The 18,723-nt window shown below is 30.8% G+C and overlaps 1 protein-coding gene across 4 annotated transcripts in view; it reads left to right on the top strand.

The window, feature by feature from the left end:
* The window catches only part of GLS (glutaminase), a 76,320-nt gene that overhangs the window by 26,095 nt on the left and 31,502 nt on the right, over nt 1-18,723 (top strand). For 3 of the 4 annotated variants that reach the window (XM_031960296.1, XM_031960297.1, XM_031960298.1), the window contains exons 6-9: nt 1,927-2,090; nt 6,998-7,056; nt 14,267-14,299; nt 14,397-14,455. In XM_031960296.1, the coding sequence (XP_031816156.1) occupies nt 1,927-2,090; nt 6,998-7,056; nt 14,267-14,299; nt 14,397-14,455 (315 nt within the window). The other variant, XM_031960299.1, reaches the window with a different exon arrangement.

Raw genomic sequence — 18,723 nt, 5'->3', positions numbered from 1 at the left:
ACTGAATACACTTCTTACTGTGTGTGTTTGTGTTGTTTCTTTCATTAGAAAATAAGCCACTTGAAGGCAGGGACTGTCTTGGCTTTTATTTGTATCCTGATGCTTTTTTGTGTGTGTGTGTGATTTTTTTTTTTTTTTAATTCATTATATGTGCATGTTCTTTCCCCAATAGAAGGCAAACTTTTTAAGGGTAAGAACTATTTCATTTTTGTCTTTGTCAGTAACATGAGACCTGTCACAAAGGTGTTTAGTAAATGCTTATTGACTGAGATTGCTTTTGAGTAGTTTACAAACCTTTGGTCTCCTATAAACCATTTTTTAGTCATGAGTCCTATTCGCTAATATTTTTTATCTTCTCCTTTGCCCATCTTTATATTGAAAGACTCTATATTTAGAGTTGGTTTGTTAAGTTTTTCCTAAGATTTCTGTTCTTCTCTTCCATCTTTGCTACAAAAGTGAGCATAGAAGTCATGATTTTAACTTCATGGTTGTCTTTTTGTTCATAACATTATGAACACTTAAAATATCTGAAAAATGTTTCTTTCTTGGCTTTTGCTATAGAATGAACCCACTCTGCTTCTGTCTCTGTCCTCCAAGGACATTATTGATGGAGGTGTAAATTAGTAGAGTTGTATTGGAATACAATTTTAAATCAGGGCAAATAAAATGGCTAATATGCTTTGATCTAGAGATTCTGCTGCTAAGTATATACTACAAGGAGGTCATTGATAAGAATTCCTTAGATTCACCAAATTTATAAGAGCATGTTTTTGGTGGCATTTAAAGAACTGGAAACAAAGTATATGTCTATCAATTATAGAATGGTTAAATTGTGTTACATTAATATAATATGATATGTGGTGCAGAGGGGCTATGAAAAGTGAAGTAAACGGCGAAGAAAACATACATATTGCCAACAATGTAAATAAATATCAAAGATCAATCACCACAAACAATTGAAAACAAATATTGTAAAACTTCAAAGTACAAACTTGGCCTCAAAGAACAGATATAAGAAGATATTTCTTTTCCCCCTTCCTCCCCCTTCAACTTTGCAGAAGTGGTAGATCCATGCATTGTGGAGCATCACTTAAATTGTCAAAATTTTTTTTTTTTTTGAGATTTTTATCCTTTTTCCTGGAAAAAAAAAATGTTATGGAATGATTTTCAAGGAAGTGAGTAGGGGAAAATATAATGGGAAAATTTAGATTATATAAAAACAAAACATAGTAATGACATATCTTTTAAATTGTGAAGTTCTATGCAAATACAAACTTGTTTTAAACCTTTGGGACTTTGTTTTTCAAAATTAATAATTTTATTTTAGCAAAATTAATCACTCATACTTTTTTGTTTTTTGTCATAGTTAAAAACTACTTTGGTAGAATGACCAGAATTTTTTACTTTAGGATGTACTCCATTTTCTTTATCCCTACTTTCACAACATAATCCTCATTCTTCTGTTTTTCCATGGAAAATGCATGAAGGCATATATAGCTCATCTTTTGGTATAGTACTTCTTGGGTACTTAGTGCAGATTCTGGAATCATATGGTACTGTTTTCTTTTATTGAGGTGTTCCTCTTTAAAAAAATTTCTCAGAGCTTTATAATTCTCAAGCAGTTGTTTAACCATTACTTCTTTAGTGACTTCTTCACCTAGGTCATGGTAGTTGGTCTAGTTAAATATTAAATTAAAAAAAAAGTCTGCCCAAATATGAAAGTTAATGAAACTTGCTATGTGATCCAGTTGTGAATCATGCCCTTTACTTCTGAAAATGAACTTGTTTCTTAGTTATTTCCTAAGATTAATAATTGTAACAAAAGGAAAGCATGGTTTTTAAAATAAGAATTAATATTGTATTAGCAATAATTAGGCTATTGCATTTTCTACAAGTTAATATTTCTTTTTATCTGCTTTTAAAAAGGCATTCTATTGGAGATACCAAAGTCCCCTTTTGTCTTCAGTCCTGTGTAAAGCCCTTGAAATATGCCATTGCTGTAAATGACCTTGGAACAGAGTATGTACATCGATATGTTGGAAAAGAGCCCAGCGGATTAAGATTCAACAAACTCTTCCTGAATGAAGATGGTAAGAATCAGATAATAAAAGATAAGAAGTTTTATTTTCCTGCATGATTCCAAGTAGTCATTACTTAACTTTTAAAATGAATTCAAAGTTATTATATCCTAAAGACCTCTGAAGTAGTAAGCATAAATTGAAGGACTCTGGTTTTTCTTCATATTGAGTTTGTAAACCACTAAAACCTCATTTCTTGGTCAGGTGATTTGCTATCCAGCCATACTTTCCTTAGTTTTTACTTACTTTTATACTTCACATCAACTTCACATGTGCAAAGTGGGAGAGATATTAGGTAGTTCATTTCTGCAATTTGAATATAAATCGGTATGTTATGGTAATCAAGAAAGCTACTACAATCCTAGCTTGCATTAAGAGACAAAAGTGTTTAGGCTAGAATGTTCTTTCTGTGTTGTGCCTCGTCAGATTTTGTAATCTTGTGTTTAATTCTGGATGCCACAATATAGGAACAACATTGAGAAACTGAAGAATTTTTAGTGGAAGGCAACAGAAATGGTAAAAAGGCTTTGAGATCATGCCATAGGGGGATTTGTTGAAAGATTTGGATTCTTCTTATCCTGAAGAAGTACAAGTTTAGGGGGAAAATAATAACATGTATTTATGAATGAAAAAGGGAAATAGTCTCATTCTTTTTTGGCCATCTAAGGCCTACATAGGAATAATGAGTAGAAATTGCCACAGTGGTGAATTTAGACTTTCTAGGAAAAATCAGAGCTATCCCCAAGTAAGAGGATTATCTAGGGATCTTCAAGTTTGTCTGTTAGGATATAGAGGATACCAATTAGATATCTTCTGAGGTTTCTTCAAATTTTGATATATATTTGAGAATATATATCCAGTATATATTAAGAGAAAGTATCTAAAAAGTTTTTTTTTTTTTTTTTGAATGTTAAAAGGCTAGTTATTATTGGGGGGGAGGGCAGTGTTGAGGATGCAAATTAACGTTTTCATATTTATTTTTAAAATACCACCTTGCATATTTCTCTTCTATGGAATTTAATGTTTGAATAATAGGAAACAGAAAAGACTTAAGTCATCTCATCCTTAAAATAAGGAATAATTATTGCAGTTGATATTCTTATAGAGTACATTATAACTTACAATCAGCTTTATCAACCTCATTTTATTTCATTAATACTAACCGTCTCATGAGGAAAGTATCACAGCTTTTTATACTTATTTTATAAATGAGCCCCAAGGATAAGGTGACTTACCAAGGATTAGAACTAATAAATTTATGGATGAGATTTGAACCTAGATTTCTTCTGATTCTCAGAATAATACTCTTTTTACCTGCCTCTCAATAGAGAAAACACTGGATTACCCATATGGGGGAGAGGGATGTTAAGTAGCATTAATGATAAACTTGAGAAGTAATGTGGCTCAAAAGAAAACATGCTGCATTTGGATTCAGATAACCTGAGTTTGAGTCCTGATTCCATGTGACTTTGGGCAAGTCACTGAAATTCTCTCACCCTCAATTTCCTCACTGTAAAATGAAGGATTTGAACTAGTTGACCCTCAGATTCAACTTTAAAGCAGGGATGATATTTAACATATATTTCCCAGAATTGTTGTAAAGTTCAAATGAGATAATATTTATAAAGCACTAAGAACAGCACCATATGTAGTAATATTTGTTCTCTTCCCCCCAAGGTTTGTTTCTATTCTGAATAATGTTAATCTCAAGAGAGGTGTATGACTTTAGAAATTAGGTTTTCCTTAGATAAAATGTTGCATATTTTATTGGCTCTCATTCCTGCCTATATAAAGAACTTTTTGCCAATCACAATTATGGCAGTAGCTTTTAAAAATTCTTGGTCCATAGTGTTATAATGAAACTAACCATTAAATAAGCCAAAATATCCAATATCAGAAATATATTCCATAATTTTGATGATTATTTGCCTTGTGTGCCTTAATTTCCTTTAGTTATTCATTTGACTATTTTGCTTTGGTATTTTATGGGTAGTAGCCAGTACCCCAAGTGTTCTTAGAAATGTTCTGAGGTCAAACTAGAGTCAACCCTTGTGACCATATGCTGATTTTATAGTTTTCTTTGTAAACTGAGAAGTTGGTATTGAATTGTAACAAATGCAATATTATTACATGAGTATTGAGAAGGGAGAAGTTTTATTACTTGCATAGGATCACAGCTGGTGTGTTCCAGAGACAGGGCTTTCTGAGTCCAAACCTAACTTTTATACCAGGCTGCTAAATTGTCTTTTTTTTTTTTTTTTTTTAAATAGCTTTTTATTTACAAGTTATATGCATGAGTAATTTTTCAGCCTTGACAATTGCAAAACCCTTTGTTCCAATTTTTCCCTTCCTTTCTCCTCCCCCCTCCCCCAGATGGCAGGTTGACCAATATATGTTAAACATGTTAAAGCATAAGTTAAATACAATATATGTATACATGTCCATACAGTTATTTTGCTATACAAAAAGAATTGGACTTTGAAATAATGTACAATTAACCTGTGAAGGAAATCAAAAAATGCAGGCAGACAAAAATAGAGGGATTGGGAATTCTATGTAGTGGTTCATAGTCATCTCCCAGAGTTCTTTCGCTGGGTGTAGCTGGTTCAGTTCATTCCTGCTCCATTGGAACTGATTTGGTTCATCTCATTGTTGAAGAGAGCCACGTCCGTCAGAATTGATCATCATATAGTATTGTTGTTGAAGTATACAATGATCTCTTGGCCCTGCTCGTTTCACTCAGCATCAGTTCGTGTAAGTCTCTCCAGGACTTTCTGAAATCATCCTGTTGGTCATTTCTTACAGAACAATAATATTTCATAACATTCATATACCACAATTTATTCAGCCATTCTCCAATTGATGGGCATCCACTCAGTTTCCAGTTTCTAGCCACTACAAAGAGGGCTGCCATAAACATTTATGCACATACAGGTCTTTTTCCCTTTTTTAAAATCTCTTTGGGATATAAGCCCAGTAGTAACACTGCTGGATCAAAGGGTATGCTCACTTTGAGAACTTTTTGAGCATAGTTCCAAATCATTCTTCAGAATGGCTGGATGTTAAATGGTCTTTTTCATTAAGAGCTTACTTACTTAGTAAGTAGATGTTTTAAAAGATCCTAGTATATCCGGCAGTTTGATCAGTTTATAAGTAACTATCAAACCCCTATTTTGTTTGCTTATCATTGTACTAGAAATGGTGGAATTTACCTGGGAAGAAAGTCTCTGTTAATGAGTACATAGATCAAAACCACATAAAACAGCACAACATACTGTCATATTTTATCTAGACTTATGTTTTTGGCCATCAATTCACATTGATAACTTACCTGTAATTTGTTTTAAAGAGAGTTGTCTGGCCCCTGAGACCTGGTAGACAGTCTCCTGAAATGTCAGTCCAAACAGCTTTGCTCAGGTTTGTTGGCCAGCTGTAAAATGGAGATGAAAATATTTCAAAACTTAAGATTTCAGATATAATTGGGAGCCAAAGGATATTATTGCTAGAGAGTTTTGAAGCCTATGTTTCTAATTTTCATTGTAGTAAACTATCAGGGGGAGGTGAAATTTCAACTTTACCTGCTGGTCCAGACTTGTAACCCTGTAATTTGCTTATTTTGATAACATTTTAATTGAAAGAATGCTCTATTTCATAAGGAAAAAAAAAAAGAAAAAGAAAAAACATTGCCTGAATTGACAAGTGACTTTCCCCATGGTCACACAGTTGATATATGTAAGAGACAGGGCTTGAACCTTTATCTTCCTGATCCCAAAGCTAGTTTTTATCCACTGTCATGCTAGTTGAATGTCAGGGGAGTTTATTTCTGTGTTGGTCGGTTCATATTTAGAAGGGTTCAGATATCATGATTTACTACAAAAAAGGACTGATCTTGGAATCAGAAGATTTTGGTTTGAGTATGTTTTAAGACTTAACAGTTGTGTGACACCCTAGGTAAGTGAGGTAGAAGCTCCCTGACCTTCAGGTTATTTATCCAGAAAAGCAGATCCTGCAGATCCTAATACTCAAAATTTCTTCATCATGGCTGTTAATGAAGTATTTTATAAACCTGAAAGTACATCATAAATGTGAGTTGGAAGGGAATGGGTAGTAGTGTCAAGTGAAGACTAATAGATTTTTAGGGACATGTAATTGGTTGTTTTCCATGAACAAATATTTTTAGAAGTTAATTTTGACCTCTTCATGGTTTGCACTGTTCAGAAAGTAAATGAAGAATCCTAGCAATTTAGGTTTTGCTTGAATTTAGGCCAACCTGACTGATTTAAGGAAAGACTTGAATATGTCATAGGATCATATAATTGGCATCTCTCACACCTTGCATTTTTGCATATTGAGGAAACTGAGGTTCACAGAGATTAAATTGCCAGGATAGTAAGGAGTAAGTGGCAGAAACTGAGATTTCAAATCAGATCCTCTAACTCTTTATCCATATATACTTGTATGTGCTTGCATTTTGCAATTAATAATTTCCTTCCTGTGATTAGTGTTTTCAAATCTAGTCTATCTTGCTATATGGCCCTGGGCAAGTCACTTAGCCCTGTTTAGCTCAGTTCATCTGTAAAATGAACTGGAGATCTTTGCCAAGAAAATCCCAAATGAGATCATGGAGAGTCATATATAACTGAACAACAAGAGATAGTACCAAACTAAGTTTCTGATATATAAAATGCAGATTTCCTCCAAGAATCTTGTTTCTTATTTTGGAACTTAAGATTATTGAGAAGGGAACAAAAACCTTATATTCTAAAAATTTCTGAAATAGCAGCTTTTAAAATTCAGATCCCCTTGCATCCAAAAAACAAGAAAATACACTGTTCTGGAAAGTATATGCATGTCTGCATTAAAGATTTGTCCTCATAGTATCAGTCATTTTAGATAATACTGTATTTTATATTTCACAGATAGGCCTCATAATCCTATGGTGAATGCTGGAGCAATTGTTGTAACTTCATTAATAAAGGTAAAATGTTGACATTTCTTTTTCCTTTTTTTATTTGTTTTCCTTTATTTTCAGTGATAGCTTATTGAAAAGAATCCTGCATTGTTTTTCATAGCTGTGAAATCAATAGTCTTGTAATTTTTTTTGGTATTTTAAAAGTAAGTATTTGAGTATTAGTTTTCTGTTTAAGTATAAATATTACAGAAATGTCAAAAGGAAAAAACTTTTTAAAGGAACCTTCTTTTTAAAAAAAAGTTTTCTTTTGGGTTCCTTCAACATATAATACTAAAAAATCCAGTTTGAAATGTTTTTTTTCTTAATGGTCTGGCATGTATTTTTGTTTTCATTTGGACAGTTTTGGATAGAGTTTAAGTTCTTTACTAAGGATGTTTTGTCATAAGTTTATATGTGACAAATAGTCTTGTCATTTCCATTATTGCCAAAATGCATTTAGTAGGGTTCTCAATGTTCTCAGTTTTGTAAGTTTGAATTATGCTTGTGGTTAAATGCTTTTCATTTATTTCACTTTTCCATGGCATATTCTAATTATGAATATGTATTTTTAAAGTTTTAAATGTAAAAAAAAATCACATTTTTTGAAGTTTGAGTTATATAATTGTAAGCTACATCATTATTTTGATAGATATTTCAAATTGATTTTCATTTATAATTTTGTTAAAGTTGTTTGAATTTCTATTTATATCAAGTTCCTGTCATTTAACTTTGAAACTTTTTCATCAGCAAACCTATTTGTATAATTGAACTTGAAATAAGTCATACCACATGACTCAATGTTAGATGAATTAGTATGAATGAGTATAGAATCATTTTGCTTTGTTTACATGAGAAAATGTTTTAGCATAAGTTAATGCCCTATCCTACAAGTTATTAAAAAACCAGTATAATCATTTTTAGGTTAATCACTAGAAATATGCCCTGTTTTTTCATTTTTAATTGTCTTTCCTCTGGAGGGAAAAGAACCCCTTGTAACAGAGTTGGTTTTATGCAATTATTCTTAGTTATCTTACTAAAAAGTATTATGCATGTGACTCACTGTTATAAAACTATTTTGTGTGACATAAAAATTGCCTTCAGAATAAAATAAGTCTTTAATATTTTAGATTCTCTTCTCCAAAATGAGGCTTGATCATAAGTTATACTGTTTTCTTAAAGTTAGAGCTAGTAACTTAAATTAGAGATTAGAAATTATACCATACTCGATGAAACCTTTATGCTTTGATGACAGAATCATTGGAGATACTAATATAGTACCCCAAGTACCCTAAGGTATACTTTATGCAAGTTTAACTGCCTAAATTTACTTTTTTTTTTTTTTTTTAAATAATGATTTTTGGGTTTTATTTTACTGCTTCAAAATCTTGCATGTAGAAATTGCATGTTTGATTATCATATTTACACTATCACTTCATTACTTGTTTTTAGTGACAGTGGACTATATCCTCAACCAATTAAAGTATTTCTAACATGGATACTTAAAAACATAGAGATAATTGTATACTTTAAAGTCTTGTAGTATGAAAAAGCCTTAGTTTTAAAATTCTCAAAACAAACTTGCTTAAGAGTTTGTAGTAGCAAATTTACAAAAAAATAAGGATTTGGACTATGATTTTATATTCAAGGCAACTTTCCTGTTTTAATTATTTTTCAACATGATAGCTTATTTTAGAGAAAAATTCTACTTTAAAATAACTATGGTAAAATTAATATCTAAGAATTTAGTAATATTTTCATGATGTCTGTTTGAGGACTTCAGAGTTTTTATAGAAAAATTAAGTATGTTATACCTGTAGGATGACCTGTTAGAGGTGATATTTTCAAGTTGAAGTCAGTCATAAAACATTTAAATCAGAATATATATATATATATATATATATATGGAAATACAAGTCATACAAATTTAAGTGCTTTTAATTAGCTAATTTCTTAAGGAACAAGGTACTGGGCATTTATTTTGCTCCATAATTATGTTTACTTTTTCTGAAGATGAGGGACTTTAATCTTACCAACTTAACTTTTTTATATGAATTTGTGAGATGTTTTCCTAAAAGAGAAAATAAAATTTTTAAAGTTAAGATTATTCAGAGGACACCAGCTCATTAAAATTTAAAAGTATGTGGACAAATTGCTTTAGGAATTATAATTTATTCAAATGTGACAATCAGGACCATTAATAATGATAAATGTGCTTCAAAGTTAATTTTTCTGTGTATATAGTTTGTAAGAGAAGTGCTTTGACACAAAATGCTTCAGAATTTGCTGTTAGCATGACTTGTGAACTAGAATCACTCTTTTAAAGATAATATATTTAAAAAAGTTAAAACCTTAATTTGTGATGTCTTGTTAATTTCAGGCTTTCTTGTAGTGCTCTTTGCTCCATATTCCCTTATATTGCTTCAAAAATTTTAAGGTGGAGTCTTACGTATGACTCTTTAGATTACACTTTTGTAGTATTGATATTTTTTCCTTGTAGGATTGGTGGTGATCTCAGGAAATGGGGGAAGAGGCAAAGGAATTGTTCAAAAGGATTAGCAGATTGTGGAAAGAGGAGAATTTGGACAGAAGGAACCTGTTGCATATATACTTTACTAAGCTTATAGGAAAACTCCAATTTTTAATAATTTAAAACAAAGCTTACCTAGGTAAATACCTTTTTAAAAACAAATGTAATCTTGCACTTAAAATTCACATCATTAAGTTTTTAAAGGTGTTACAGTTACTTTTCTTGGGTGGGGGACAGCAGTTGGTCACTATGGACATTACACTTGAATGTAGTCTCTTTCATTTGATCTCACATGTCTTTTGCCTGTTTAAATGAATTGGAAAAGCAAGAGAGTTTGAAAGAAGATGCTCCTATATTTGTGACACTTAACATTTTTAAAAGATAGTTTATACTCATTTCCTTTTCAGTAATAAGAAATCTTTATGACCTAGTTTAAATTTTCAAAAATGTAACTATGGAAATAACGTGGTGGGAATGGGACAGCAGTTATCAAAGAAACTTGGAACACAGTTGTCAACTTCTCCTGCTTTTCCTATTAAAAGTTAACAAGAAGTTGCCTAATCTTGTTATGTCACTTTCTACTTCAAGTCTCAAGATTTTTTTAAATTATTATTTCTGATGTTGACTTATTTAAATGCTGATTTAGCTTTTTAAAAGAAACCATAAGATAAATACTTTGGAATTAAACAAAAAAACATTGGAGTTTTCCTTAATTTAAAGACCACATAAAAAATTACAGCTTATTTTGCAGGTGCCCTTAAGCGTATCACAAAAATTGAACTAGGATTTTTGTTATGTATCAGTATCCTTTTAGGCTTGCTTATGTTACCTACTTTTAAGGTCAATTCAAAGCATAAATGTAGGTATATTGGATTTGGTAAAGAGAGAATTGTTTAGTCTATTTCATTTTGTGCTCCTTGATATTAGTACATATCAGATAGGAACAGAATTTATTATCAAAAATAATTTTTCTCTTTTTTTCCTTTTTATATGACTTAATAATTTTCTTATTTGTGATTGTAATATCTAGTTTAACTTTCCCAGTAATCTTTGATTTCAAGGCATTCTCAATGAGAGAGCTAAATTGATAATATGGGAATTTTATTCAACCATTTTAGTATAATTCTCCCACCTTTCTTGCTTAAATGCCTCTTTTCCCTCTGTCTTCTTAGATGAGTTTTTAAATCTTAATATATAGGGTGGCTTGCTATATTAGGTGACAGAATCAAGTAGCTCATTTAGAGAAGAAAACAAATTAGCTTAATCCTTTTTAGTTAATCTTATTTTGTAAATGGACCTGTATCATAGTCACCTAATGGTATTTTTCACCTCAATATATAGTAGAAAATCCCCCTTGTGACATACTTACAAAGAAGTACATAGCCATATTTAGGTTGGATTTTGTTTCCCAGGATAAATACTAAAATAAACAATTGATTCAACAACTTGCCAGTTTCCATAAATGGGTTCTATCATACCTTTCCTTTTTGAAATTGAAATCTCCCTCTAATTTTTTTTTTCATAATAAAACATCTTTATGCATTTCTGTGCAGTTGCAAAGTACTTCTTTCTCCATGCATGATATTCATAATAACTGTAGAAAGTAGGTAGTACAAGTATAACTAACTACCCCCATTTTACAGGGGAGAAAAGTGGGAATCCGAGAGCTGTAACATGGCTAATGAAAGGCAGGGAAAAATCTCAAAATGAAGTCTTCTGACTGACTACGTTTCCAGTGACCCTTCTGCTATGCTGCGCTATTTGTAGTTGGTTTTTATATTTCTGGAGGCGTGAATCTGGATAATGTGGTACTACTGTGTGTTTGAGGTTATGACGAGAGTGTAATATGTCAGTTTTGTATAAACTAGAAAATATTTTCTGTACTCTGCTTGAGAAATTAATTAGAAAGTCGGTTCTATTTTTTTTAAAATTTCTTTTGTCCAGTTCATTTTTTTCCTCAAGTACTTATATATGTTTTAGTATACTCGATAAAGAATTGCTTAATTGAGACTTAATAAATTTAAACTGGCATCTTTTAAGAATACTGTAAAGAATAAAAAAATAAATAAAAATTAAATTAAATTAAAATATCAGATTCACATAGGACAATAAAGTTTCCTTAACCATTGTAGTTTTTCAAGTTATCAGAGATGAGGAAATTTAGAGTTGATTTTATATATATATATAAAAGTAGGCATCCCACGTATCATTTTAGACATAATATTTACCAGATAAATTCACGTATTCATTTAGAAACATTTTTTCATGTTTATGAATGGGTATATTATATATCTAACAAAGGAATGATATATGTATGTATGCATGTACAACAGCATCCACACAGTCTGGTCTATATACACAAGCATGTATATCATGAATGTAAAAATGTATTATTTTGGTATATCTCTTATATACCTATATGAGTATACACATGAATACGTGTTTGGATGAAATCTGCACATATTTTTCCAAAAGTGTCCAAACTTTAATCTGAAACATAAGAATGTTAACCATTTTGCCCCCCCTCTATTCCAAAAAAAAGATCTAAAATTTAAGCTGTAGTTTGAAAATCAATTTAATTGAGTGGTTATAAGTTATTATTCGGAAAATATAGATAGCAAATAATAAATTTGATCACTAAATTTTAATGATGGGATTTTCTGTGATTTACCATTTAAAAGATATTTCTAATACTTTTAAACTAAGATATGGAATTTGTGGTCAAGATACTTAGTTCGAGGACATTTAAATGTCTTCCTTTTTTCCATTATATGTAACTACAGCCTGTGGATTTAAATTGATTTTCTTTTTTTTTGATTTTAGATAATATAATATATATAATATATAATAATAATAATAATATAATATAATAATATACAAGGAAGACATATGGTTTTTCAAATGTTCAGTAGAAGCAAAATGAAAAATTTCCCCCTTCATTTATTTATTATGTAATTTAGACATATGCCTATAAAGGTAGTTTAAGAACTTTTTATATTTGTCATGTTAAGTAATGAGTAAAAGAACCAAAATAAAGTCAAACATATACTTATGTACTTATGACATATACTTATGTCTTATTTATATACAAGCTTATACTTGTACAGAACCATAGTGTAAGTTGTTTTATTTTTACATTTATTAAATGTATAACCAAGTGATTCTTCCTATGTCATCCCATGACTAATGCTGACATACCTTTCCAAAGAGATGTTCTTTGTTTTTTTTTTTTTTTAAAGGTTTTTGTGGTTTAAATGTTGTTACATATTTTACAGCATTAGGATCTATGGAATATTTTGACAACTGCAACAGTTCAATGAAGTTGGTAATTCTTCTTTTAATTATTTTTTCATTGAACAGCTGGGGCATTACATTTCTACATTTTGTATTTTCTGCTATATTTTAGAAACAACATTTGATGATGAAATTCATGATGGAGGTCTTGTAGGGAAAATAGCTAGATCTGAGTAAAATATGGTTATTACTTAATTGCCTTTATTTTGTACTCATTAAGCTTGATCAGTGCTCACTTTTTATGCAACAAATGTATAATGTTTGTTACAGCTAGTGATTGTACGTGTATGATTGCACATACTCATTTCTGATGGATTTAATTACATGGGAATTCACAGATATCAGGAAATACCCCAATTTACTGTAAAGGGAAAAATTAACCTGGCTTTATGCATTTCACCAAGTAAAATATTGATATATTGTCCTTCACTTTGTAATAAAAATGATTTTTTTAGGATAAATTTTACATATTATATAAAGTAGCGGACTTTTCTGTAACTTTGAAAAAAATTAAAGATGTATTGTTTCTGTTGTGGTGCTGCATATCACCAATTAATACGTTTGATTTCAGATCTACAACTTACTGCTATGTAAACTTCTCTGAGGTAAAATGAAACCATTTGGTTACTTGAAAACAAAGTGAGCTTAGTAGGGTTTTTTATTTAAATTTGCAGTAACTCAAATGTTAGAATTAGTAAGATGAAACAATACATCTTCTATAAACTGAACTTGGTTCAATGCCACGTTTTGTTGTAGCCAATTTTCTACAAAATGGACTCTGGAATAGAATTGATAGCCAAGGTATTGGTGTCGTAAATGACATTAAGTGTAGATTTTTCTCTACACCAGTAGTTTTTACACAACTAGATATTTTTAGTTCTATAACAATAAAATACTAGTTAGCTTTGAAAAATAACATTTTTCTAACTCTAGCACTGATTAAAGTTGATTAAAATTAGTTATTGAAAATAATGATGAAAATGTAATTGTTCCTGTGCCTAAGGGTTAAACTTTATTTTAAGTTTTCAATATTAATTAAATTGATAGCACTAATCCTAGCAAAATTGAACTTGGACCAAAATGTGCTAATTAGAAAGATGGGAGGAATCTTTTTTTTTTTTTTTTTTTTTTTTTACACTTATATAGTTAGCATCTGTCGTGTTGTATTTTTAAAATACTTAAAATAAAGCATTCCCTTCCTCCTTCAAATCCATTCTCAATATACAGGTTTTTGATGAAAGAACTTATATGTAGTAAAAACAGTTTATCTAAATACTAAATTATTTGAATAGTATTTTTTAAATTTAAAAGTACTAATGTACCCATTATAATAGTAGAAATTTTAAAAGTATGTAGTTTAAAAGTTTATGGTAATTAATATGTTTACACTTTCTTATCTCTCATTTTTCTTTGCAGCAAGGAGTAAATAATGCTGAAAAATTTGACTATGTAAGTGAACTGTATTTTTTTTTTTTACTTTGCATTCAATATTTTTCTACTGATCATCATGTTATAACTTTAAAAAAATTTAAATTTTATTTTATAGGTGATGCAGTTTTTGAATAAGATGGCTGGTAATGAATATGTTGGATTCAGTAATGCCACGTGAGTATTTCCTATTGGGTTTTACTCAGTGTATGGGAGTTTTTATGTGGGATGGGATGGGAAGGGAAAATTAAAATTAGTCCAAATTATTATAAAATGTTAAAATGTATTTTTATTTACTTGTAATCAGAATTTGGAACTGGATTCTAGTTATATCTTGAAAGCATAGGGGAAGAACTTTCAAATAATTAGGAATAATGTGTTAGAATAGAAGGAGTTGAAAATTTTTTTCATAAAGTTTTGCTGATCTATTGACTTTCATTAAAAATGAATATTTTTAAGAAACATTTGAGTCATAAAACTGGTAAAGATAAACTCTAGGAAAATGGTGTTTACCACAGATTTCATTAGTGATACTTTTATTGAATGCTCTTATCCAATACAGTGGAATCCCTTGTTTCCAAATGTTTTCTTACATAAGTAGTTTAAAACAAAAAGCATAAATTCTTATTATTAATTGTTAATCATTGGGTATATTGTTTTTCTGACTTTGCATCACTTTCTATCAGTTTGTGTCTTCTCAATATTCGTCAATATTGTTACAGCATGACATTTCATTTCCTTCTTGTATCACAAGTTGTTTACACATTCCTATAATTGATTGGCATCTACTTTATTTCCAAGTCTTTGCTACCATATAAAATACTGCTGCTAAAATATTTTGGTGTATATTGAACCTTTCTTTTTGTCAGTGTCTTATCTGGAATGATACATCTTGGAGTAGAATGTCTAGGTCCAATGTTCTGAGCATTTCAGCCATGTTATTTGCAAAATTCTAAATTCCTTTACATATCTCTACTAAAAGTGGATACATTAAATTCTTCCCTTTCCATAATACCTCCAATATTGAGTATTTCCATTCTTTTGTCATTTTTACCAATTCACTGGATGTTATTAGGATTGTATTGATTTGTATTTCTCTTATCATTTATTTGGACAGTTTTTTTATAAGGTTGTTAATAGGTTTGCATTAATCTTGAGATTTGTTTGCTCGTGTCTTTTTAAAATTTATGAATTAGTGTTAAAATAAAGGTTGTATCTTTTCTTCTGCCTTTTAATCCTTAAAGTAAATAGCTAGCCCCTTTTAAGATTTTCTAGATTTATGCTGCTCCAACTCTGAAGGATTACTCAAGCAGCAAAATTAGTAAATAAGGGAAATTTCTAGAAGTCTAAAGTCTTCATTAGAAAGCATTTCCTAATATTAACAGGCCAGGAGTAGGTAAAGATCAAAAAGGTCTTGTTCCAGTAGTAATTTCTGAATTCGGCAGCAGAGTTTTCAGGCAGCTAGCTAGTGTGGTGGTTGGAGTCAGGAATTCTTGAGTTCCAATCCTGTCTCAGACATTTAACTAGTTGAGTAACCCAGGGCAATTTATTTAATCCCTCTTTGCCTTAGTTTCCTTATCTAAAATGGGGATAATAAAAGCACCTACCTAAAGGCTTTTGTGAGGAAAAATTAAGATTTGTAAAGTCTATTGCAAAGAAAATTTACAATTTAAATACTAACATATTTCTCTATACCAATATATAATTACTCCTGCTGCTACCACTATACTGCTGTATTATTGTTATAATCATACTCTGATATCTCTCTGATTCATGAGTCTGGTCAGGTCTCCTTCTTTACTGAATCGGCATTTATTTGTTTATTTATTTATTTATTTTGTATAATGCACAAGGCCTTCCTCACTTTTTTCTTTCTGACTATGTGTAGAAAACTATTCAATAATTCCAAGTGGAAAAAAAGGCTATGCTGTATGCAGGATGGATTGTGTTTTAAGTATCTTACTTAAATCATAACTCTTTGACATTTTTTTTTAAATTTTATTTATTTATTTGCATATCTGCTTTTTAACATATTGAACCTCTGAAATTGCCTACTCTGACTTTGTCATTCTTTTTGCCTTTCACTTTCCAACTCATCCAAGCTTAGGAATCTGTATAACTCATTTGGAAACTGTTCCTTTTTGAACCCTCTCTGTTTTCTAAGTCTGTCATCTTTTTTTCTGGTTTCCAGGCATGGTGGCAAATAATTATGATCCTGGAAACTAAAGTGGTTAACGGTTGATGGGAAAACTGCCATAGTGGGATAACTATAGGGTATTTGCAAAAAGTTCAGTGTCAGTATGGTGATCCCCTCAGAAGTGAGGATTGATCAAGTTGCCTGAGGCGGGTTAAACTACTTCCCTGCCAACAAGTAATGAGATCTTGCCTGAGTCTGGGTTCTTTATTTCCAATTTGGGAGAGATGGGACTATCCAGTATTACAAAAACAAAATAGCAAACCAACAAACAAAACAAAACAAAAAAAACCTCATTGTATTATTCAGCCCTGATGTCCCCTTACTACTTTGACCTTTTAGCTGTTCTTTTCCTGGCAGTCCCTAACTCTTGGTCATCCTCATCCATCCTTTTGGAACTACAAAATACTATTGAAGGAAGTGAGTCCACTACAGATTTATACTTCAAGTGGACCCTTACTGCTGCTTGGATGTCCTTTGATTTGTATTTTAGTGAATTTTTTATTGTGTTTTTTGCACCAGCCATTTCATCCATGTTTCTCTATCCATTAATTTAGGCTTTCACTAGTCAGAATATTCTGTTACTCAAATTTTGCATATTTTTGATTAGTAGAATATCTTAAATGTTTAAAAAAATATTCTGGTAGTTTTATTTATACACATATACATACATATGAATTAGAACTAGAAGATCAGTGATGGCTATTAAAGAAGACTTAGAAATATTGAGTGCCTAGTTGAACTAGGATGATAACTGTAAAAATGGAAAGGAAGAGATGAATTTGAGTGATGCAAAATTTGGGTCATATCCTAAGCAGGAAGCTATAATTTTGGCAACCTGTCTTTGGGTCTCCTTTGTAGTAACTTACATATGGTTTGTGCTCTATAGCAGTTTTTCTCTTATAAATTAAAATTGGTGATGCAGAACATTCAAAAATAGCAATTTTTAAATTTTAAAGTATATTAAGCATTTGAGATACAATTGATATGTAATTTCTTTACGTTTAGCTTTTAGTCTAAAGAAAAAACAAGCAGCAGTTTTAGTTTTTCTAAGCCTTTATGATATTAGGAATGGACATCAGATTATGTCTACATGTGGATTTATATGAGTAAAGCTGAGTAAATGGAGTGTTGCTAAGCAGGACAAATAGCTCTGTAAAAATACAATGAAAGCAGCCCTATAAATGTTTAAGGAAACAATTTTATCTCTATCTTTGATTGCTAGATCTTGTTCATGAGACTTGTTATTTTTGAAACATTTGCAGTGACAGATGGAGTTGTGACTTTTCATGTGTTCAGAACCTGAACTATACTTCTAATGGCATATGTAGTGTAAACATTTAATTTAGTGACTTAGTTAATAACTAATCTGAATTTTTTTTAATAGTTAATGGCTTCTATTCTTACTATCATATCTGAATTCTAAAGATGTATTTATAACTAAATAAATCAGCTTCATCCTAGAATAAAATTGTCCTGTTTTCTAGAGATTTCAAATTTTTATAATATGTATTTCAGTATTGCATACTGAAAATAAATAGAATATATGGGAGAACAAATGGCTTGGGTTCAGACACTCAGCAGCTGGGTTGGATGGACTAGAATAAAAGAAAGAAATTGATAAATATTTATTATTTGCCAAGGACTGTGCTGAACCTTTCTTGGACGCAAATATAAATGCAAGACAGTTTTTAACTCTTAAGGAGCTCCCATCATAATTAGGGAACAAAACACATAGAATGGTTTAGATTCAGGGAAGATATAAAGGCCCAGTCTTGGGGAGAAGCCTGGAGTTCTTGGGGAGAAATGGCAAGACAAGAAGTAAGGATTAAGTGTTCCACCAGCTCACTGAAATATTGTAGTTATTGACCACATTGTCAATGGTCATGTTCCTGATCGATATTATCATGAAGGGAATGATGATCCCTGAGGATCAGAATAGAGCAAGACCTCGGGGGTTAGCATTCTAGTTAGTAAGCATCTATCATTGGTGAGTACTGGCCATGGGGTTGAGAGGGAAGAGAAGATTCAACTTTTTCCTTTTGGGCCTTATGACTAAGCTGGCAGGAGGGCACAGTGAACCCTCCCCTGCCAGAGTCCTTGCTAAGTCTAGCTTAATTGCCACTTGAGAGACCCATTATTTGAACATATTTCTTAACTTTTTAAAATTTCCTTCTAATACTACACCTTTGTAATATTATTTCATGGAAATATATTTGAGATATTAGCTTTTAGAATGCTGCAGTTTTAC

Source organism: Sarcophilus harrisii, chromosome 3 (assembly GCF_902635505.1).
Source record: "Sarcophilus harrisii chromosome 3, mSarHar1.11, whole genome shotgun sequence".
In the NCBI taxonomy this organism is placed as follows: domain Eukaryota; kingdom Metazoa; phylum Chordata; class Mammalia; order Dasyuromorphia; family Dasyuridae; genus Sarcophilus; species Sarcophilus harrisii.
The sequence above is the reverse complement of the archived record's forward strand: the minus strand, read 5'-3'. Positions and strand labels throughout refer to the sequence as shown.